Source organism: Nerophis lumbriciformis, linkage group LG05, assembly GCF_033978685.3.
Source record: "Nerophis lumbriciformis linkage group LG05, RoL_Nlum_v2.1, whole genome shotgun sequence".
Taxonomy (NCBI): Eukaryota; Metazoa; Chordata; class Actinopteri; order Syngnathiformes; family Syngnathidae; genus Nerophis; species Nerophis lumbriciformis.
In genome coordinates, this window is record NC_084552.2 from 30100684 (window position 1) to 30124455 (window position 23772).

Here is a 23772-nt window from a genome sequence, read left to right on the forward strand (position 1 = left end):
TTTATTTTATTTTATATTTTACTATTGGATTTAATTATTTTTGTACAGCTTTTCACTTTGTTTTGTTTTAAAATTAAATTACATTGCATTATGCACAGTCATACACACATATGTATTATGTGACTGAAATTCGGCGTCTGACACTTTTTTTTTTTAATTGAGCATAGAATATGTATTTATTTTAGAGAAAGAACGAATAAAGTTAATTCTGGTGTGTACTCTTTCTGCGCAGGCGTACTCTGTCATGGCCATCAAGTTGAATAAACATGTGTAGGGTTTCCGTCCAAGTCGGGCTGCCACACATCAAAACAAAAGCACATTTAACCACATTTACTTGGTTTTAAAATCTGATAAGTAATATTTTGTATTCTAATATACATGCAAATATAGAGTAAGAATGTAACGTTTATCCTCATTTATGGTTTATTTGGGCTATTTATTGGCCACGGATGGATTGACTGTTATTTTGAAACCGGAAAATTGTAGGATGTTTCCCTCCTCCCCTTTTTCCTCTTACGTCACACAGACCGGCGCTTTGGAGGAGTTTGACGTGGCACTCTGCATTGCCAACAACCAACACACCAGGCGAACTCTACCCCTACACACAGGTAAATAAAAAACGACAACTTTTTTTTGTCACTTCAAAATCATAATGATAATATTAATGATAATAATAATTGCGTTGGACGCCGTTGTGTTCGGACGTTTTGTGTACTTTCCTCAGTAGCTGTGTTAATAAATTAACTAGCTAGCAAAGATGCCCCAGTGTCAACATTTCATTCCATTTTGCTTTTTTTTTGTATTGCAATGTAACAAAATTAAGCTTATTCAAGATTTATAATGCAATGCAAAAGGGGAATTTATCCTCTATAACAGGCTTTGACGTGGCAACTATCCGACCAGAAAAGGAACCATGAGTTTAAATACAATGTGACGTATTGGCAATGTATATTTCGACATTAAAGTGTCAACAAGCATGTTTCTGTTAATTTTCTTCACTCTTACATAGATAGGAAACCCACAAAGATAATCTTATCTGCTTCCTAGCAGCATCTCAAAGGTCCATAATATGTGCACATTATTGCATGAGGTCATTATGAGTCACTAATCACTACCATTTTTAGTTTTTATTTTAGAGATGATTCTACCTTTGCTTTCTACCCTCCACAGGCTGTCCGTAAACCCGCTTATTGTGGCATGAGAAGAGCATCCGAATGAGTCAACAGGGTTATGTCGCTGCACCCCCCTACTCCCAGGCCCAGCCTGGGATGGGGGGCTACCAAGGTGGATTCAGACCTGGTCCTGCGCAACCCAATTATGGACACTATGGAGGAGGAGCACCGCAAACGTTCCAAGGACCTCAGACAGGTGAGTAAAGACCGTGAAAAGGTCAACCAACAAACACTGAGATTGCATGGACACTAGTGTTGTCCAGATACTAATATTTTGATACCAAAAATGGTACCAAAATTATTTATTATTATTTATACTTTTCTAAATAAAGGGGACCACAAACAATTGCATTATTGGCTTTATTTTAACAAAAAATCGGTACATTAAACATATGTTTCTTATTGCAAGTTTGCAAGTAAGCAAACAAAGGCTCCTAATATTTAGCTGCTGACGTATGCAGTAACATATTGTCATTTTCCATTCTATTATTTTGTCAAAATTATTAAGGACAAATGGTAGAAAATAAATGATTGTTCATTTACTGTTAATATCTGCTTACTTTCTCTCTTAACATGTTTTATCTACACTTCTATTAAAATGTAATAATCACTTATTCTTCTGTTGTTTGATACTTTACGTTAGTTTTGGATGATACCACAAATTTGTGTATCAATCCGATACCAACTCGTTACAGGATCATATATTGGTCATATTCAAAGTCCTCATGTGTCCAGGGACATATTTCCTGAGTTTATAAACATAATATAAACTTTTTTTAAACGAAAGAAGATGTTGTGATGCCAAAAAATATCTACGTAATCATAGTAGTATCGACTAGATACGCTACTGTACTTGGTATCAGTACAGTGGATGTTAGGTGTAGATCCACCAATGGCGTTTGTTTACATTTTGATGCCGGTGAGCTACGGTGTGTAGTGAAGCATGTTTAGCTATTCCTCGTCCTGCAGGGATGATACTTGTAAGAAACTTACTTTATTTGTCGCCATGGAGGCGAGGATTAGTGATTTAGAAGTAGCTAAAACACTGCAGACTGGGGCTGGACTTTAGCCACTAGCTAGCTAGCTAGCCATGTCTTAAAGCACCTCTTCCTGAGGGCGTTTCAGTGTTATAACTTCAACTTTATCGTTAGTTTTTAAGCCAAAATGCGTCCGTTCTCCCTTTTCTGTCTACACACTGTGTCTGCTTGTAAGTTCTCTGTGATTGTGCACTGCGTATCATGCTCATCTGCTCGTAAACCAGCAATGACACAACGTTATGATGACAGGGGTGCGGGGGAATGGCGGACCGGTACTTTTTAGAGGCGGTATAGTACCTAATATGATTCATTAGTATTGCGGTACTATACTAATACCGGAATACCAATCAACCCTAATGCACACAAACACAGATATTTAAAAATCACATACTTTCCTATGTGTTTACCCTCAAACGTATACTTATGTCCTTAAAAACATAGACTTTTCAAAATTAAGACTAGTGTGAATAGTTTAAACAACTCCGCCTTCAGCGTGTGTGGAGCAGTAAAACGGTTGTCATACAAAAATGTGCAACAAAATGTCATGTTTTTTAAACCTTAACAGAACAGAACATGAGATGTTCACTTACAAATGTTGGTGCATGTGCTTTATACCGCGCACAAAAAACATCCATGATCTTTCCTGGGCTCCATGGAAGTGGCTGATTTTTAATGGTAATGTACAGTTATTGTACATCTAATAGATCACTATATTGATGAACAGAGGTGTTATAATGCCACAAGTGTTTTGTTTTCATTTTGTGCAGGAGAAAATTGCGTGCATGCACTTCATAACACACTCAGGCGGTAATATACATGTCATTGTACATCTAGTCTAGCGCAGAGACGTTATAAAACTGCCAGGTAAGCTGTGGCTGCGCTACTGGGCTTCTGATTGGAAAATGTGCGTGACAGCTGGTGGACAGAGATGGTTTTGAATCTGGACTTGCGTGGATGTAGATCGTTTTAACATCGAAAAGGCTTTTTTTAAAGTACTGCATAGGTGATGGCCCTGCGATGAGGTGGCGACTTGTCCAGGGTGTACCGCGCCTTCCGCCCGATTGTAGCTGAGATAGGCTCCAGCGCCCCCCGCGACCCCAAAGGGAATAAGCGGTAGAAAATGGATGGATGGATGCATAGGTGATCGTGTGGACATGGCCTCAGATGCAATTGAAAAATCATGAGGGGTGTAACGTATGTCGTAGCAATGTGCCTCATAGTTCTGTTTGTTTTGCAGAGTTTCCGCGTTTCATTAAAACACATTAAAAGTAATGCAAAGGATTTTTGCCAAAATTAAGGCCTTAAATGGCATTAAAATACATTAAATTCGATGTCCAGAGGCATTAAAAAATCTTGACGCGGTGAAATTACGCAAGCTATTAGCTAATCATAAATCGGCGATAAAGGCAGACAACAGTTAATGGTGTCATGTATTTATATATTTAAAAAAAAATACATATTTGTATTTAATTTAGATACACATACACACTGGCCCCCAGACCTATATTTTGCTCACAATGGGAGTCAAAATAATTGGTCAGACAAATGAGCCAGTACAAGGTTAAATACCAAAAATTAAATCCTTACCATGTTTTAGGTGGGATGAAATCGCCGCCTCCAGTGTCCACTCCTTACAGTCCAAATAACCAGCAGAATGGGGCTCACCCCCAAAGGTAAATGGAAGTAAATGTATTTTTTGAATTAATTCATACATTCATCGATTAATTGATCAAGTGATTTGTTATACTTAAGGTACCCTGGTGCTTACGGACAACCGCCGCAGTCCCCAGCATACGACAGCAGGGCCACTTCTGCCCCGCCTCCACCCATGCAGCTGACCAATCAGATGAGTGCAATGAACATGGGAAACTATGGTAAGCTATGCTTAACATAAACCAATACTTCAACAACCTCTCTAATGAACCCATTTTGTCCTCGTTAAAGCTTCGGCACCAGTGCACCAGAACCCCCCCCCATCTGCGACAAGCCTCCAGCAACCTTTCGGTGTACCCCCTCTGTCTCAGATGCCCTCGGGACCGCAGTCGGCCCACATGCAGCCCCAGTCGAGCATGCCCATGAGCGGCCCTCCAATGGGTCATCCCTTCCCTGGAGCACCGCCTCCTCATCCTGGTGGTTCTGGAGGCTTTCAGCAGCCTGGTCCTGGGCCTGCGGGTCCACCTGGATACCCACAGCAAGCAGGTAGGTTAACTGTTTTATTATTACATGTGTAAAAGAAGCTAGTATGTTGCAGAACAATACCGTCTTTTAGTAGTCTTTTATAATATTTGTATGCTGACATAAAGGCATCACCACACTTTTCATCTTTGCCATTACCTGTGCCCTTCAGTGTTAGTATCACAAAAAAACACAAGAGGCATTTTTTGGGGAGGAGGATATGCACAGCAAGCACATACCAAGGATGTAATGATAACCAATATTACCGCACTAAAACTCCAGACGGTTAGTATTACCGTTTTACATTAGAATTATCGTAAAACCGTGATTGATAACCAACTGCACTTTGGTAAACTCACAGACTGATGATACTGTTTTTTTACTGGAGAAGCAAGCGAGCACGCTAATTGCTAGTTAGCTTACATGACTAACTTTGAGGTATACTTTAGGAGGTAAAAACTTTAAAATCCTTTTGCCATGCCTTTGTTTGCATTCAGCTCCATTTGGAGGCCACATGGCGGGACCCCAGCCAGGACCTATGGGCTTCCCTGCTGGTCCGCCTCAAAAGAAACTGGACCTGGACTCTATTCCCAGCACAGTGCGTACTCTAGAATTGATTTAATGGAAAGTGCTGTAATATGCTAATTTGTATGCTTTTTGTTCCTTCCAGACTCAAGTCATTGATGATGACCAAGCCAAATATGGAGGACAAGTCTTTAGCACAAACACCAGAGGACAAGTTCCACCTCTGGTCACCACCAACTTTACAGTGCAAGACCAAGGTATTATACCATTAACATTAGTTTGTTGTTTGCATTATTTGATTTACTCTACATTTGATTGGATTTAGGCAATGCCAGTCCCAGGTTTATGCGCTGCACCACTTACTGCTTGCCGTGCACTTCAGATCTAGCCAAACAGTGCCAGGTCCCCTTGGCGTGCATTGTCAAACCGTTTGCCAGCTTGCCAAAGGATGAGGTAGGACTGTATTTCCTCAGTTTCCCTTAATTGCCAAACAGTTAACATACTGATTAACATAATAACCCAAAAATAAGATGACCCTGAATATAAGCAAGCACACCTTTTCACTGCACTGTAAATCCCTAGCCCTCGAATATTAAACATCAGGTTTTTAGGGCCATTTTGCGAAGGAAAACTACCTAACTACTGTCTGATATTAGGATCAATATGGTAAATTAGCAAGTTACCCAATAAAAACCCCCAGAATAAGATAGTAATTTTATAAAATTAATATTTTTTGGATTATTATATATTTATGTGTGTGTGTGCAGAAGGGTCTTTTATTGATGGTTGAGAGATTCACATTGGGGGTTTAAAAACAGCAGTCAAATAAAAAAAATGCGAAAAGTCAAATTGGTTAAAAAAAGTTTCAAGATGGCAAATGGCCGCGATGAGGTTGGACTGTGTGGTTTGCTCTAGCAGTTTATACACTATGTTTACAAGCTAGGCTAGTAAACTAATTTATGCCAATGCTATCACTGATAAAAAAACATAGGCTTTTGATCAATGATTTTTATAGATTTTTAAAATAACAATTACCGGTATATTGATTTTGATATTGTTTCTCCAGTGAGTGACGGAGTTGTGATGCAGTGTTCTGTGTGTAAATATTGTGTTGAAACTAGGGCTGCAACTAACGATTATTTTTGATAGTTGATTAGTCAATGATTATCTTAACAACTAGTGCACCAATCAGATAATACAACGTACACATATTTAATGGATATAAAAATGCAGTTTAAGTTATTTTAGGAATGTGCCTAATAACAACAAAGATGACTAATTCCTTCATAAATATTAATTTGTACTGTAACTGTGCTGCTCATTCAGCTGTTACAAAAATTTAAATGACTAATAAAATGTCCCTTTATAAGAAAGGAAAGGTAAAATGCTAAAAAAAAAAACAATTAACCGTGTTTATGTATTAAAAAACAGTTAAAATAGCAATGAAAACAAACAACAAAACACAAAATTTAACTTCCTCAAAAAGAAAAGCATATTGTGTTATTTAAAAGCTGCACACTGATATATTGACTATTGATTAACTCTCTGCAATTTTAGCTCTCTAATAGACTCATTGTGAAGACTTCTATCTTTGATTAATTCTTAAAATGTTGACTCTTTAATAGGTTGTATGTTTAATCTTATGATACTTCTGCATTGGTGCCTGTCTGTTTCTACGTTTCCATGCACTAAATTAGTCTGATTTCTCAAATAGTTTTGTTTTTTTCACGCCTATGTGTGAAGTCCAAGTGTCCATGCACTTTCTCTAATGCGACTATTGGTCATACACAGTGTGCCTTCCGTACACTGAGGGGGGGCGCTTATTTCCTTTTAGCGCGGTTAATTAATTTATATTCTGGTTGACCTATATGACGTCACACTCGGCGTCTGTGGCTTCTGACAAGTTAAAAGTTGTGATGCCCGCTGTAACATTGACACAGATTAGAAATATTACGTCTCTAATGGCTATGCTGATGTTAAATAGCAAACAGCATCAAGAAATGATCTTGGATTGCGCTACGAACATGATACTACGACCATGACACTACGACCAAGAATGTATCGTAGTGGAGGCAGGTTCGAAGTAAAGAAAGACAGACGGCAGAGAGGGTTTTTTTTTAAGGAATTTTTTAAACGAGAATCATGAAAACAAACATTTTGAATGTCTTGGAGTTCATTCATAAAGCAGCAAAGGCTCTGTGGATTGATGGAAGGAGTTTTAAATCTAAAGGAAAAGACCATTCGTGCCCCGTGTTCCAGATTAACTTGGTTGCTATTGTTATGGACTATCTTGCCAGTTGTGTGGAATACAGAGTTATTGTTCATCAGTTTGGAAATGCTGCGTGAAGAGGTTTGTGTACGCTTTATTATTCTCCCTGTAATTTGTAATACGTGCTTTATTCTCTTTCATATTTTGTTAGGGAGTCCGCAATAAATTCCTTAGTTTCTTTTTTTCTACCATCGGCACACTTGAAAATGTTCTGTTCTTTTAAATTGAGAAGCAAATAAACAGTCTCCGCTACATTACAACTGTTGTTATTTTCATCGAATATATATTATTATAACACAATTGAATTCCTTTACAGTAACGTCGAGACTTGGTTGTAGAATCTCCAATTTAAGTCGTATATTCATAATATTTTTCCAAAAAGAGGTCATCGGGGAGCGTTTTATATTCTGGTCAACACCGTAATTCGTGCAGACAAATGTCCTTAATACTGTAGATGCAAGGCAATTTCAGCAGTTACATTTACTCCAATACCATTCATTTAACATAAATAAATAGTTATTTTGTACTGGTTGTCATTAGACATTGTATGAGATTACTTGTTGTGTCCTAAATACTATCCTGGTCGCTCACCTCTTTGCCTGTGCCTTTTTAGGCAATGTTAGTGTTCCCTCCTTTTTCCAACACTGCATCTGGAGGAGAACAGAAGATGTTTTGAGAACATGTCAAGCTCTCAACTTTTTCAGATGTTAGCTAAAATAACTCAGTCTCATGTCATTGTTGTGTTTTCCTCTTGGACAGACGCCGCTGTACCTCGTCAACCACGGCGAAAGCGGTCCCATCCGCTGCAACCGATGCAAGGCCTACATGTGTCCCTATATGCAGTTCATTGATGGCGGCCGCCGCTATCAGTGCTGCTTTTGCAACTGCATCAATGAAGGTGCAGCATCCAAACTATAATCAAAACTACTAATAAGACGTAAAAGTCGTAGTTAGACATTACCATTTGTCTTTATTCATAGTGCCAGTCTTCTACTTCCAACATCTCGACCACATGGGCCGCAGGGTGGACTTCTATGACAAGGCAGAGCTGTCGCTTGGATCCTATGAGATGTTGGCTACCCTGGACTACTGCAAGGTGTTTTAAGCATTGTTGCATTAGTCAGCACCACATTCAGAATTGTGTCCTTTTTAAAGCACAACAAGTGGACTTATTCCTGATATGATGATTCTACAGAACAACAAGCTACCTAATCCACCAGCCTACGTCTTCATGATCGACGTGTCCTACAACAACGTTAAAAGCGGGTTGGTCAGACTAATTTGTAACGAGCTGAAGACTCTGCTGGACACGCTGCCAAGGTACAAATGCAATTTGAGATTTTTGATTGTTTTTGTGGTTGCCAGTTTTGTTTTATTATTTTTTATGGTATACCTAGGATTGAGTGGTACTTCATCTTACGATTAATTTGAGATATGAGTTGCAAGTGTAATTTGAGCTACGAGCATTTCTGAGGCCAGTCGAAGTAGTGATTAATAATCCACAGCACACAGCCAGAGATCGACACAATCCTGCCCTCCAACCACTGTAGCTGAGTACGTGAATCAGAAAAACAAATGTTTTACAAACATCTCGGCAAAGTGGTGTGCCCACAGTACCGTCAATCTGAACCAACCCGAAGCAGAATAGCTTTCACGCCAAAATATCATCCACACAGCGGACATTAATTCATGAAAATATAGAGGAGCTGCTGTATGGTCTGCCAGACATTTTTTAGTTTGCTTTTTTCTTTTGACCCTACATATAGGATGAGCGAGCATCAACTTTGCTCACTGGGTGTTATTCAGACATACATGTCCGTTGCTGTCTCTGACTTCTCCGGTTCATCCCTCAAAGTTCCGTGTGCAACATAAACTTCGAATTCCTAGTTCCTACTGTTACATGACAGCCGTGCTGCCAGATCTCTTGAGCCAAGCAAGCCCAAAGTCGCTTATAATAAGTGGCCCTTGCAACACTGGACAGAAAAGCAGTCTAAAGGAGACATTACATTAGTCTGCTCTCCAAGGTAAATGCCGTACAATACAATTACATTATTTTTCTGAAACTACTGTAGTTGTTTACAGTACAATATTGTATTGTTTTTGTTTTTTAAACATTTATTTTCTAAAAGTTAGTTTTTCCTTTTAAAAGGCATGTTACATGTTAATGGGGCTGTTGGCAACTTGCTCATAGTTAAATTTTTGTAAGCAAAAAGTATAACAAGAACAAGCAGTAGAAAATGGATGGATGAACTATTGCCTAGCTTGTGTTACTACCTTTAGTGGTTTAACACCAGCACACATTTGTTTTACAATAGCCTATATTTTTCACAATTACTAAGTTTATGTAATAAACAATGTTTACTGGCCCGAATAAAATAGGCGGTCACTCACCCTGTCTCGACGCGCAGGGAGCACCTGCACACATACAAAAGCAGTCCAAGAGAAGCAACAAACAATTTTCAGTCATGTTGTTGTTATGACAGAATATACATTCAATGACAGCGAACACTAACTATACAAATATCTGTTATTAGCTAACAACACCCAAAGCTAATGCATGGGATGGTATAGCTCGGTTGGTAGAGCGGCCGTGCCATCAACTTGAGGGTTGCAGGTTCGATCCCCGCTTCCGCCATCCTAGTCACTGCCGTTGTGTCCTTGGGCAAGACACTTTACCCAACTGCTCCCAGTGCCACCCACACTGGTTTAAATGTAACTTAGATATTGGGTTTCACTATGTAAAGCGCTTTGAGTCACTTGAGAAAAAGCGATATATAAATGTAATTCACTTCACTTCACTTCACGTGTTACGTACGTACATAGTTACATCATTACGTCCCAGAAGTTGTAAGAGGACGGAACATACTGTAGAAAATTCACTGGAAAATTAGCACCCTCTAGGCATCTGTGTAAATATTGCAAACAGTGCCTTAAAAATAGTGATGTTTTGAGGGGTCAACCACAGATTAAATTAATGTTAAGGATCGGGGGCTAAACTGAGATACAAGTGTTTTGAGTTACAATTCAATCCTACAATCAATTGAGCTTGTAAGTTGAAGTGCTACTGTACTATATTTGGGCAGCCTGGTGGCCTTGTGGCTAGCGTGTTGCTCAAGAGATCAATGGTTCAAATGTCCATTGAAACAATTCTGTGTGGAGGTTGAATGTTCTCCCCGTGGTTGTCTGAGCTTTCTCCCACATTCAAAAAACCTGCTCACCTGTGATCCTCAGGAGGACAAGCTGTATAGAAAATATTATTTATTTTAGAAACAACTTAGTAATTAGTATTGTTTTTATAATTATCCCCCACTCACCAGTGAGCAGGGCGCTGATAGCTCGCCCGTGAAGGTGGGCTTCATCACCTACAACAAGACACTCCACTTCTACAATGTTAAGAGCTCCCTGTCGCAGCCACAGATGTTGGTTGTGTCCGACATGACTGAGATGTATGTACCACTCTCTGACGGCTTCTTAGTCAACTTCCAGGAATCCAGGGCGATCATCCACAAGTAAGTAAAAATCTTCATAACAATATTTGTAAAGGTTTAATACTGAAGCGAATGTCTGCTTTATCTGAAGCCTCCTGACCCAAATCCCTGACATGTTTGCTGACACCAATGAGAGTGAAACAGTCTTTGCGCCTGTCATTCAGACTGGGGTGGAGGCGTTCAAGGTCAGCTTCAAGAAGGGGAAATGACAAACACTCTGTGCCCTGCATTCAACTCATAATCATTTACTTGCCCTCACAATGCAGGAAGCAGAGTGCAGTGGAAAACTCTTCATCTTCCACTCCGCCATGCCCACTGCCGAGGCTCCGGGCAAGCTCAAGAACAGGGACGACAAAAAGTTGATAAACACAGAGAAAGAAAAGACGCTCTTCCAGCCGCTAAAGGGGACATACGAGCAGTTGTCCAAAGACTGCGTGGCCCAAGGCTGCTGCGTGGATCTCTTCCTCTTCCCCAACCAGTACGTGGATGTGGCCACCTTGGCGGACGTTCCGTCGCATACGGGCGGCTCCATATTTAAGTACAACAACTTCCAGGTGAGCTTCTTCCCGATGAAGACGCGAGCCTGCTATTTGATGGTTATTTACAATACTACATGTGTCAGGTGGAGACGGACGGGGAGCACTTCTTGCAAGATCTGAGGAAGGAAGTGCGGAAGGACATCGGTTTTGATGCAATCATGCGTGTTCGCACGAGCACAGGTAAGTAATTTCACATTATAAGACTCTTTTTTTCTTTTAAATTCAGTGGTGTCATATATTTTGATACATTTTGGATATACTATGTGAGTGGGATACCGTCTAATATGCAGTCAACATAGAATACTATAGTAAAGAAAGTGTGTCTACAGGCTTCAGAGCCACTGACTTCTTCGGCGCCATCCACATGAAGAACACCACAGACGTAGAGATGGCAGCGGTGGACTGTGACAAGGCAGTGGCAGTAGAGTTCAAGCATGACGATGCGCTCAACGAAGAGACGGGTGCTTTAATACAGGTGTGCGTAAAAAAAAATATCAACGGCTATTTAGCGCTTTTTTCTAAACCATAGCCTTCTGTTCCCAGTGTGCGTTGCTCTATACCACTATCAGCGGACAGCGCCGCCTCCGCATCCTCAATCTCAGCCTAAGATGCAGCTCAAACTTGTCCGAGCTCTACAAGAGCAGCGAGACAGACTCGCTCATCAACTTCTTCGCCAAAACGTCTTACCGGGCCATCCTGAACCAGCCACTAAAGAACATCCGGGAGATTCTGGTCAACCAGACGGCCCACATGCTAGCCTGCTACAGGAAAAACTGTGCCAGCACTTCGGTCGCCAGCCAGGTCAGCCTGGAACACACAAAGATACAAACTGATATGTTTTATTCAATACCATTTGTATACATGCAAAAGAGGCTGTTTGTAGCTAAATAAATAGTAAATATACTATAGTAGAAAAGTAAAATAATACTAAGTATTGTTTAAAACAAATTGTTATTTTATGTATTCTTTTTTTATGTTTGTGTTTGACATTCTCTCAAAGAGTGGAATTCCATTGACAAACATTACATTTCCTAGCTTCCTGTAATGCAGAATTTATGGCTGCACAGTAGATCCGCCAGGTTAAAATAAGATCAGACAAAGATAAAAGCACATCGATAGGGTGGATAGAATTTTGAGTTTAAGTTATTTACATTTCTTTGTTTCTAAATTAAAAACAAAAACATACTAAGAAAAAAAAAGATTTTCACATTATATTGCTTTCAAATGAACATTTTGCCGTTTTCAATCAAATTAAACATCAAATTATTTTCTAAATCAGTAATTCATGGTGTATCAATTAAACAAATAGTTTTATGCTGTCTATTTTACTTAATCAAATTATAAGTCAAATTACAGAATTACAACATGTTAATAGGCGTGAGAGGTGTATTGTAGGGGTGGGTTGATCAAAAATGACAATCTTTAGGGCTTTTTATGAGTAGGCCCTTTATTTATATGTAGTATTTTGCTTTCTGCAGCAAGTGTCTGAAAGTAACCACAAATAGCAGGGATCTACTGGATGTGTGGATTTTCTCCAATTAAAGGTGTGTTTGTGTGTGTTAAGCTGATCATGCCAGATGCCATGAAGGTGTTTCCGGTCTACATGAACAGCCTGATGAAAACGGCTCCCTTGACCGCCAGTACAGAACTGTCGACAGACGATCGGGCCCATCAGAGACTGTCTGTCATGGCCATGGGAGTGGAGGACACTCAGCTGCTGCTCTACCCGCGCCTCATTCCGCTGGTATGGCAAAGGCAAGGTGGGGAGGGAAAAAAGGCAAATGAAGACCGAAGTAATTTTATTTTTCCTTTTAGCACGACATGGATGTCACCAATGAGGCTCTACCTGCTCCACTGCGCTGCACCGAAGAGCGTCTAGCAGACACTGGCATCTTCCTTTTAGAGAACGGCCACTCTATGTTCCTGTGGCTGGGCCAGTCAAGTCCCCCTGATGTTATTCAGGGTCTTTTTAACGTACCCTCGCTCGCCCACCTGCAAGGCAACATGGTCAGAACTATTTCTAACATTAACATTTTAACAACAATAACTGAACACATACCTGACTTTCCTGTGCTTGTTTTTCTTCCCCGAAAGTGTGTTCTGCCTGATCTGGACAGCCCATTGTCAAAGAAGGTCCGGTCCATCATGAGGGACCTTCTTGAAAAGAGGCCCAAATCCATGAAGGTAAGGGAAAAAATATCACACAGGAAAATGGACAACGGTCTACTTATATGTGGCTCCCTCTAGTGCATCTTTAAAGTACATACATGCCCACACAATATACAAAACCCAAAACCAGTGAAGTTGGCACATTGTCCATCCATCCATCCATTTTCTACCGCTTATTCCCTTTTGGGGTCGCGGGGGGCGCTGGAGCCTATCTCAGCTACAATCGGGCGGAAGGCGGGGTACACCCTGGACAAGTCGCCACCTCATCGCAGGGCCAACACAGATAGACAGACAACATTCACACTCACATCCACACACTAGGGCCAATTTAGTGTAGCCAATTAACTTATCCCCAGGTGCATGTCTTTTGGAGGTGGGAGGAAGCCGGAGTACCCGGAGGGAACCCACGCAGTCACGGGGAGAACATGCAAACTCCACACAGAAAGATCCCGAGCCCGGGATTGAACCCAAGACTACTCAGGACCTTCGTATTGTGAGGCAGATGCACTAACCCCTCTGCCACCGTGAAGCCCGGCACATTGTGTAAATGATAAATAAAAACAGAATACAATGATTTGCAAATCCTTTTCAACCTATATTCAATTGAATAGACTGCAAAGACAAGATACTTAACGTTCGAATTGGTAGAATTTGTTATTTTTTGCAAATATTAGCTCATTTGGAATTTGATGCCTGCAACATGTTTCAAAAAAACTGGCACAAGTGGCAAAAAGACTGAGAAAGTTGAGGAATGCTCATCAAACATTTATTTGGAACATCCCAACGGTGAACAGGCTAATTGGGAACAGGTGAGTGCCATGATTGGGTATAAAAGCAGCTTCTATGAAATGCTCAGTCATTCACAAACAAGGATGGAGCGAGGGTCACCACTTTGTGAACAAATACGTGAGCAAATTGTCGAACAGTTTAAGAACAACATTTTTCAATGAGCTTTTGCAAGGAATATCATCAAAAGGTTCAGAGAATCTGGAGAAATTACTGCACGTAAGCGGCAATGCCCGTGACCTTCGATCCCTCAGACGGTACTGCATTAAAAACAGACATCAGTGTATAATGGATATCACCACATGGGCTCAGGAACACTTCAGAAAAACACTGTCAGTAACGACAGTTGGTCGCTACATCTGTAAGTGTAAGTTAAAACTCTACTATACAAAGCGAAAGCCATTTATCAACAACACCCAGAAACGCTGCCGGCTTTGCTGGGCCCGAGCTCATCTAAGATGGATTGATGCAAAGTGTAAAAGTGTTCTGTGGTCTGACGAGTCCACATTTCAAATAGTTTTTGGAAACTGTGGACGTCGTGTCCTCCGGACCAAAGAGGAAAATAATCCTCTGGACTGTTATAGGCGCAAAGTTCAAAAGCCAGCATCTGTGATGGTACGGGGGTTATTAGTGCCCAAGGCATAGGTAACTTACACATCTGTGAAGGCACCATTAATGCTGAAAGGTACATACAGGTTTTGGAGCAACATATGTTGCCATCCAAGCAAGGTATTTTCCATGGACGCCCCTGCTTATTTCAGCAAGACAATGCCAAGCCACATTCTGCACGTGGCTTCGTAGTAAAAGAGTGCGGGTACTAGACTGGCCTGCCTGTAGTCCAGACCTGTCTCCCATTAAAAATGTGTGGCACATTATGAAGCGTAAAATACGACAACGGAGTCCCCCGGACTGTTGAATTACTTTAAGTTGTACATCAAGCAAGAATGGGAAATAATTCCACCTGAAGAGCAAAATGTTTACTGAGTGAGTGTTGTTAAAAGGAAAGGCCATGTAACACAGTGGTAAAAATGCCGCTGTGCCAACTTTGTTGCAATGTGTTGCTTCCATTAAATTCTAAGTTAATGATTACTTGCAAAAAATAATTACGTTTCTCAGTTCGAACATTAAATATCTTGTCTTTGCAGTCTATTCAATTGAATATAAGTTGAAAAGGATTTGCAAATCATTGTATTCTGTTTTTATTTACGAATTACACAACGTGCCAACTTCACTGGTTTTGGGTTTTGTACTTGGTTTGGAAGACCACAAGAAAACTTCAGTGTAGGATCAAGTATTATTTCCATCAAATCGTGGCATGCGCACAATAACACTGATGTAGACAAACGCTGGTAAATGTAAATGTTCTTGCTGCGGCCCCTATATTGATCCCATTACCACCGATTTCGACAGGAAGCGTCACGGCTGCGACGCGTGATCGCCACCGAGCGTCACCGCCATCTGTCGTCCGGCAATCCCCACCACCATTCTGTTGCGGCCCTGCCGTTTAGCGGAACAGTGCAAACTTTTACGAGATCTTGCGAATCCGTGCATAATCATGTGATAAAGGAAACACTGAAATAAACACTGCAGAACGTCCCGAGCTTTGCCGTCCTTAAAGAACCTCATGCAGGCGCGTCTGATGGTATTGACTTGACTCTTGAAAAAGACAGTTCTGCCTTGCAGAACGACCACTTTATTTTCTTTGTAGCAAGCAACAACACAACAGTAACATCATCCCTGGCGAGCGTTGTAGACACACAACTCCCATTGACCACGTCCCTTTCTTCCACGCTGCCCGGTATATGCCTGTATATGATTTTTTAATTTTGGAAATCCAGAATCAGCATTTGAATTAACAAGGTGACATCACGTCTGAAAACCTTTGACAAGTTGACTTCATACCCGTCTCCGCCCATTAGGATGTTTTAAAGTGTAAAATACGATCCGCCTTGAAGACGGAACATTTTATTTTGGAAATCAACCGAATAATTAATTTTGTGTTTGTGCATGACTTCCCATCCAACAAAGGCAGATTTTATCAGAATTGATCTGCCGTGTTGTGGCGAGCGGTAAAAAAAAAAAAAAAGAAGCTCTGCGTATATTTAGCACATGGATCCGGTACAAAAACATACCGCGGGCTGTGGAGAAACAGACACATTGACTTAAATGAGAAGCAAAAGAGTCCGCTGGTGTGGCGGTTACGCAACCGAGCTGTGATGCGTTTTGTGGAAATCAGGGGTTAAGAGTGTGCAGGTGTACCTAATAGGTTTGAGCAGTGAATGTGAAGTTTATCTTTAGTGTCTGAAAAAAATGTCTTCCAAGATTCACATTTGACATTGTACATTTTAAAAAGATACATTCTGATACTTTTGGAGGGGGCCGAGCGTGGAAGGGTTCATTTGCAATCTAAAAGGTCCGCCCTCTATAATGAAAAGTTTTACAGGCATACTCATGGAGGGGGTTACAATGTGACTGTGGAGCAAAATTTACAAAGCATATTGAATACATATTGTCTAGACCAGTGGTCCCCAACCTTTTTGTAACTGCGGCCCGGGTTTTTTTTTTTAATGTATTTTTTTTTTTGGCATAAAAAAAATTCAATCATCTGTGCTTACGGACTGTATCCTTGCAGACTGTATTGATCTATATTGATATATAATGTAGGAACCAGAAATATTAATAACAGAAATAAACAACCCTTTTATGCGATTGAGTGTGAATGAGTGTGGGTGTAAATGGGGGAGGAAGGTTTTTTGGGTTGGTGCACTAATTGTAAGTGTATCTTGTGTTTTTTATGTTGATTTAATAAAAATAAAAAATAAAAATATTATATATATATATATATATATATATATATATATATATATATATATATATATATATATATTTTTTTTTTTTTTTTTATTTATTTTTTTTTTTTTTCTTGTGCGGCCCGGTACCAATTGATCCACGGACCGGTACCGGGCCGCAGCCCGGTGGTTGGGGACCACTGGTCTAGACCATAAGAAGGTGTGTTAAATGTAGATTAGAATGATCCTAGGCCCATCCATCCATCCATCCATCCATCTTCTTCCGCTTATCCGAGGTCGGGTCGCGGGGGCAGCAGCCTAAGCAGGGAAGCCCAGACTTCCCTCTCCCCAGCCACTTCGTCCAGCTCTTCCCGGGGGACCCCGAGGCGTTCCCAGGCCAGCCGGGAGACATAGTCTTCCCAACGTGTCCTGGGTCTTCCCCGCGGCCTCCTACCGGTCGGACGTGCCCTAAACACCTCCCTAGGGAGGCGTTCGGGTGGCATCCTGACCAGATGCCCGAACCACCTCATCTGGCTCCTCTCGATGTGGAGGAGCAGCGGCTTTACTTTGAGCTCCCCCCGGATGGCAGAGCTTCTCACCCTATCTCTAAGGGAGAGCCCCGCCACCCGGCGGAGGAAACTAATTTCGGCCGCTTGTACCCGTGATCTTGTCCTTTCGGTCATAACCCAAAGCTCATGACCATAGGTGAGGATGGGAACGTAGATCGACCGGTAAATTGAGAGCTTTGCCTTCCGGCTCAGCTCCTTCTTCACCACAACGGATCGATACAGCGTCCGCATTACTGAAGACGCCGCACCGATCCGCCTGTCGATCTCACGATCCACTCTTCCCTCACTCGTGAACAAGACTCCGAGGTACTTGAACTCCTCCACTTGGGGCAAGATCTCCTCCCCAACCCGGAGATGGCACTCCACCCTTTTCCGGGCGAGAACCATGGACTCGGACTTGGAGGTGCTGATTCTCATCCCAGTCGCTTCACACTCGGCTGCGAACCGATCCAGTGAGAGCTGAAGATCCTGGCCAGATGAAGCCATCAGGACCACATCATCTGCAAAAAGCAGAGACCTAATCCTGCAGCCACCAAACCAGATCCCCTCAACACCTTGACTGCGCCTAGAAATTATGTCCATAAAAGTTATGAACAGAATCGGTGACAAAGGGCAGCCTTGGCGGAGTCCAACCCTCACTGGAAACGTGTCCGACTTACTGCCGGCAATGCGGACCAAGCTCTGGCACTGAGCATACAGGGAGCGGACTGCCACAATCAGACAGTCCGATACCCCATACTGTCCGAGCACTCCCCACAGGACTTCCCGAGGGACACGGTCGAATGCCTTCTCCAAGTCCACAAAACACATATAGACTGGTTGGGCAAACTCCCATGCACCCTCAAGGACCCTGCCGAGAGTATAGAGCTGGTCCACAGTTCCACGACCAGGATGAAAACCACACTGTTCCTCCTGAATCCGAGGTTCGACTATCCGGCGTAGCCTCCTCTCCAGTACACCTGAATAGACCTTACCGGGAAGGCTGAGGAGTGTGATCCCACGATAGTTAGAGCACACCCTCCGGTTCCCCTTCTTAAAGAGAGGAACCACCACCCCGGTCTGCCAATCCAGAGGTACCGCCCCCGATGTCCACGCGATGCTGCAGAGTCTTGTCAACCAAGACAGCCCCACAGCATCCAGAGCCTTAAGGAACTCCGGGCGGATCTCATCTACCCCTGGGGCCTTGCCACCGAGGAGCTTTTTAACTACCTCAGCAACCTCAGCCCCAGAAATAGGAGAGCCCACCACAGACTCCCCAGGCACTGCTTCCTCATAAGAAGACGTGTTGGTGGGATTGAGGAGGTCTTCGAAGTATTCCCTCCACCGATCCACAACATCCGAGGTCGAGGTCAGCAGAACACCATCCCCGCCATACACGGTGTTGATAGTGCACTGCTTCCCCTTCCTGAGGCGGCGGATGGTGGTCCAGAATTGCTTCGAAGCCGTCCGGAAGTCGTTTTCCATGGCTTCCCCGAACTCCTCCCATGTCCGAGTTTTTGCCTCTGCGACCGCTGAAGCCGCACACCGCTTGGCCTGTCGGTACCTGTCCGCTGCCTCAGGAGTCCTATGAGCCAAAAGAACCCGATAGGACTCCTTCTTCAGCTTGACGGCATCCCTCACCGCCGGTGTCCACCAACGGGTTCTAGGATTACCGCCACGACAAGCACCAACTACCTTGCGGCCACAGCTCCAATCACCCGCCTCGACAATAGAGGCGCGGAACATGGTCCATTCGGACTCAATGTCCAGCACCTCCCTCGTGACATGTTCAAAGTTCTTCCGGAGGTGGGAATTGAAACTCTCTCTGACAGGAGACTCTGCCAGACGTTCCCAGCAAACCCTCACAATGCGTTTGGACCTGCCAGGTCTGTCCGGCATCCTCCCCCACCATCGCAGCCAACTCACCACCAGGTGGTGATCGGTAGAAAGCTCCGCTCCTCTCTTCACCCGAGTGTCCAAAACATGAGGCCGCAAATCCGATGACACAACTACAAAGTCGATCATGGAACTGCGGCCTAGGGTGTCCTGGTGCCAAGTGCACATATGGACACCCTTATGCTTGAACATGGTGTTCGTTATGGACAATCTGTGACGGGCACAAAAGTCCAATAACAAAACACCGCTCGGGTTCAGATCCGGGCAGCCATTCTTCCCAATCACGCCTCTCCAGGTTTCACTGTCGTTGCCAACATGAGCATTGAAGTCCCCCAGTAGCACGAGGGAATCACCCAGGGGAGCACTCTCAAGTACTCCCTCGAGTGAATCCAAAAAGGGTGGGTACTCTGAGCTGCGGTTTGGCGCGTAAGCGCAAACCACAGTCAGGACCCGTTCCCCCACCCGAAGGCGGAGGGAAGCTACCCTCTCGTCCACCGGGTTGAACTCCAATGTACAGGCTCTGAGCCGGAGGGAAACAAGAATTGCCACCCCAGCCCGTCGCCTCTCACTGCTGGCAACGCCAGAGTGGAAGAGAGTCCAGCCCCTCTCGAGAGAACTGGTTCCAGAGCCCTTGCTGTGCGTCGAAGTGAGTCCGACTATATCTAGCCGGAACTTCTCCACTTCGCGCACTAGCTCAGGCTCCTTCCCCCCCAGCGAGGTGACGTTCCACGTCCCAAGAGCTAGCTTCTGTAGCCGAGGATCGGACCGCCAAGTGCCCTGCCTTCGGCTGTCGCCCAGCTCACATCGCACCCGACCTCTATGACCCCTGCTATGGGTGGTGAGCCCATTGGAGGGGGGACCCACGTTGCCTCTTCGGGCTGTGCCCGGCCGGGCCCCATGGGGACAGGCCCGGCCACCAGGCGCTCGCCATCGTGCCCCACCTCCGGGCCTGGCTCCAGAGGGGGGCCCCGGTGAGCCGCGTCCGGGCGAGGGAAATCTGGGTCCTTGTTTTTTATTATTCATGGAGGTCTTCGAGCCGCTCTTTGTCTGATCCCTCACCTAGGACCAGTTTGTCTTGGGAGACCCTACCAGGGGGCATAAAGCCCCCGGACAACATAGCTCCTAGGATCATTGGGACACGCAAACTCCTCTACCACGTTAAGGTGGCAGCTCAGAGCCCCTTTGACAATTACACTCACTTGCTATCTGCTACTGGCATTCATTCACATACTGGCGGTGCAGGCGGGTGTGGTCATACATATGACACTTAGTTTACACCCTCAACTTTCAACAACCCAGCAAGCAGCACATATCTACTGTACTCTTGCAACAGCGGCAACACTGGAAGTCTTTATTTACAATTTAGCACACCACTTGTACTAGCTTGTATCCCCACTAAATACTATCGTCAACACAGTGGGCGTTAATGGCCCATTAACAGTCTCTAATTAGTTCTTTTGTTTTGCAAATAAGCGGCAAATACACGTTAGTTATTTGTGTAGCGTTGTTGTTGTATGTGATGTTATGTGCTTGCTGCTATGCTCACTCATTTAACTTGAAGCTAAACACAACCATCATGTACTTATTAAGCTAGCACACATTCTTATTTGCACCTATTTACCTTTTTGTTGTCTTTTTTAAATATTCAGTTTGTTTAGTTTACACGATACTCAAAACAGGAAAAAACACTGTTAAATAATTAATGAACTGTTAACATGAATTTAAAAAAATGTGTAATCAAAAATAATTTTATGGGACCTATTTATTTGTTTTTGTCCTTTTTACAAAAGAGAACCATAAAAAGCAACATACAACAAATGGGCACTGTTCTGTGATGCTGATCTTCAATGCAAACCCCAAATCGATCCATGATATATATATATGTGTATATTTATTTGTGTGTGTGTGTGTGTGTGTGTGTGTGTGTGTGTGTGTGTGTGTGTGTGTGTGTGTGTGTGTGTGTGTGTGTGTGTGTGTAATAATCATTTAAATATTTAAATATATTTTTTCCTTGTCTTTTTCCCCTTCCTAGCTTCAGATCGTAAGGCAGAAGGACAAACCTGAGATAATGTTCCGCCAGTTTCTTGTGGAGGACAAAGGCCTTCATGGCGGAGCCTCCTACATGGATTTTCTTTGCCATCTTCACCGGGAGATCAAACATTTAAACATTTAAAACATTTGTGTCTCCCAGAGTGCTTAAAACGGACCCTCATAATCTTGCAAAAGAAGAAAATTGCATTACTAGAACATTCCAAACTCAGATCGTGGAAAAAGTAAGTGCCAAAGCTGCCTTTTTTTTAACCACAGTCCCACATGTTTTTTTTTAGTTATTCTACTTTTATTCAAAAAATAATAGAATACAAATGTGAATGTGCCTTGTTTTTAATGACATTCTGAAACAAGAACAAATTATACTTATAAAAAAACATGCTACATTTAAGGAATACAATATCTTTTTGTACAAGATACAATGCCAGCTGCCTTTTTAGTTGAAAGCTTATAATTTGATTTGTATTAAAACATAACCTCAGGTCATTCGAGTACATTATTTGTCTTCTAAAAATGTAATCCTTGATACATACGGGGGAAGAAGTGGTGTGCCACTAGAAAGCAGCAGAGCACAAAAAAATTAGACATTGACACAGTAGAGCTGCTATTTTTGAATGAATGACAAAATTGCGACTTAAGTACACAGCTATAAAGGCCTGGGGAAAAAAAATGTCATATTTAAACTGCATAATATGCATCTCACAATTATGGAGACAGTGTTGGCAGGTCTGCAACAACACATCTAACATCTGGAAAATGTATAAAATAATAATAAAAATTATATATATATATATATATTTTTTTTTTAATATATATATTTCAAAAATATATATATATATATATATATGTTTTATATATATATATATAGATATATTTTATATAAATATATATATGCGCATGCACACACACTAGAGATGCGCGGATAGGCAATTTATTTCATCCGCAACCGCGGCAGAAAGTCGTCATCCATCCGCCATCCACCCGATGTAACGTTTGATCAGAACTACATCCGCCCGCCATCCGCCCGTTGTTATATATCTAATATTAATTAAAAAAAAAAAAAAAAAGGGTGAAAACTACGCGAATTGCACCTTGTGCAGACAAGATTTTTCGATCGGACACGGAGGAATTAGTGATGTAAAAGACCACGTTGGGACAAAAAAACACAAGTCTAATGCCGTTGCTAGCGATACAAGTGGAAAACTTTCAACGTTTTTCGTCGCCCAAACAGATTCTTTGGATGTGATAAATGCCGAAGTTTTATTTACGGAGGCAATAATTGAGCATGGACTTCCAATCGCACTGGCTGATCACATGGGACAGTTAATAATGTAATGCAACCTTTAAAAATCATTACGCGGTGATCGCGATCCCAAAAATAAACTTTTCTTGCATGATAATGTCCAGAAAAATTCGCTTTATATTACTATAGAGTCCTTTTAACGAATGAGTTTGATGGTTTATCACAAACCTTAAATGAAAGAAGTCCTTTGTTCTCCTGCAGCATGGCCTTGCTTTGTGTTTGGTGCGCCATCCTGTCGGCTGTATTTCACAGCACGACATACTGTTAAAAGTGTTTATACTATTTATACTTTCAATTAACAAATTGAAGTCTTGTGAAAGGTTGACAGGATAACTGGCATTAACTGTCAAAATAATTTCAAACTATTGAAGTTAGCTTACAGAATAAACATGTCAATCAACCCATATGATTTTTGCTGTAATATTTTTGTTTTGAAAAGTCACTGTGACTGATAGAAAAGTGATGGTTTTAGCAACATTTTAACCTGTCTGAATGCTAATAATCATTTTGCGAGCAAGCAGGTAAGCTGCGTGGGCGGAGCGCGCGGAGTGACCCATGTTACGAGCCCCCGGCCACGGGGGTGGCGGGCAGGTAAACTGCTTACCTGCTGCGCGTGACGCCGGCCGCGGCGAAAGCGGACGAGGCGGGGTGTCGGTGCGGTGGGCGCGGTAGTGACCCTGGACGTGGGGCCCTCTCGGGGGAAGGAGCCTCGGTCCCGGACCCCGGCGAGGCGTCCCTCCGCTCCGTAAAAGTGTCCATCTCTCTTTTTTTTTTTCTTCTGTTGTGGCATATGCTGCAGGTGCCTGCTCGTTTTTCGTATGTGGGTAACAACATTTAACTATGTATATATATTTCCCAATTGGTTTAACTGCCACCCGCAAAAAAAAAAAAAAAAAAAAAAAAAAAAATCTAATTAATCCGCCCGACCCGACCCGCGAGCGGATAAAATCTTATTTTTTTAAATTTCATCCGCCCGATCCGCGGATAATCCGCGGACTCCGCGGTTGTGTCCGCAAACCGCGCATCT

At 42.5% G+C, this 23772-nt stretch overlaps 1 protein-coding gene across 1 annotated transcript; it reads left to right on the plus strand.

Moving 5' to 3' along the window:
- Positions 1 to 529: 529 nt before the first annotated feature.
- On the plus strand, positions 530 to 23681 carry sec24d (SEC24 homolog D, COPII coat complex component). Its single transcript, XM_061960927.2, has 21 exons — positions 530 to 608; positions 1171 to 1368; positions 3807 to 3882; positions 3962 to 4083; positions 4154 to 4408; positions 4882 to 4982; positions 5055 to 5166; positions 5235 to 5362; positions 7938 to 8076; positions 8159 to 8274; positions 8374 to 8498; positions 10496 to 10687; positions 10758 to 10851; positions 10933 to 11220; positions 11289 to 11385; positions 11535 to 11680; positions 11749 to 12006; positions 12770 to 12949; positions 13021 to 13212; positions 13300 to 13389; positions 21426 to 23681. Exons 2-21 carry the CDS (start codon positions 1215 to 1217, stop codon positions 21564 to 21566), a joined length of 3006 nt encoding a protein of 1001 aa, XP_061816911.1. The 5' UTR covers positions 530 to 608; positions 1171 to 1214; the 3' UTR covers positions 21567 to 23681.
- The last annotated feature ends 91 nt before the right edge of the window (positions 23682 to 23772 follow it).

What these genes read in the sequence shown, in the direction of transcription:
- sec24d (XM_061960927.2), top strand. Translation starts at nt 1,215, where the DNA reads ATGAGTCAACAGGGTTATGTCGCTGCACCCCCCTACTCCCAGGCCCAG. An exon ending in TGGACTCTATTCCCAGCACA is followed by an intron (nt 4,983 to 5,054) that starts GTGCGTACTCTA and finishes TGTTCCTTCCAG; the next exon opens with ACTCAAGTCATTGATGATGA. An exon ending in CCCACCTGCAAGGCAACATG is followed by an intron (nt 13,213 to 13,299) that starts GTCAGAACTATT and finishes CTTCCCCGAAAG; the next exon opens with TGTGTTCTGCCTGATCTGGA.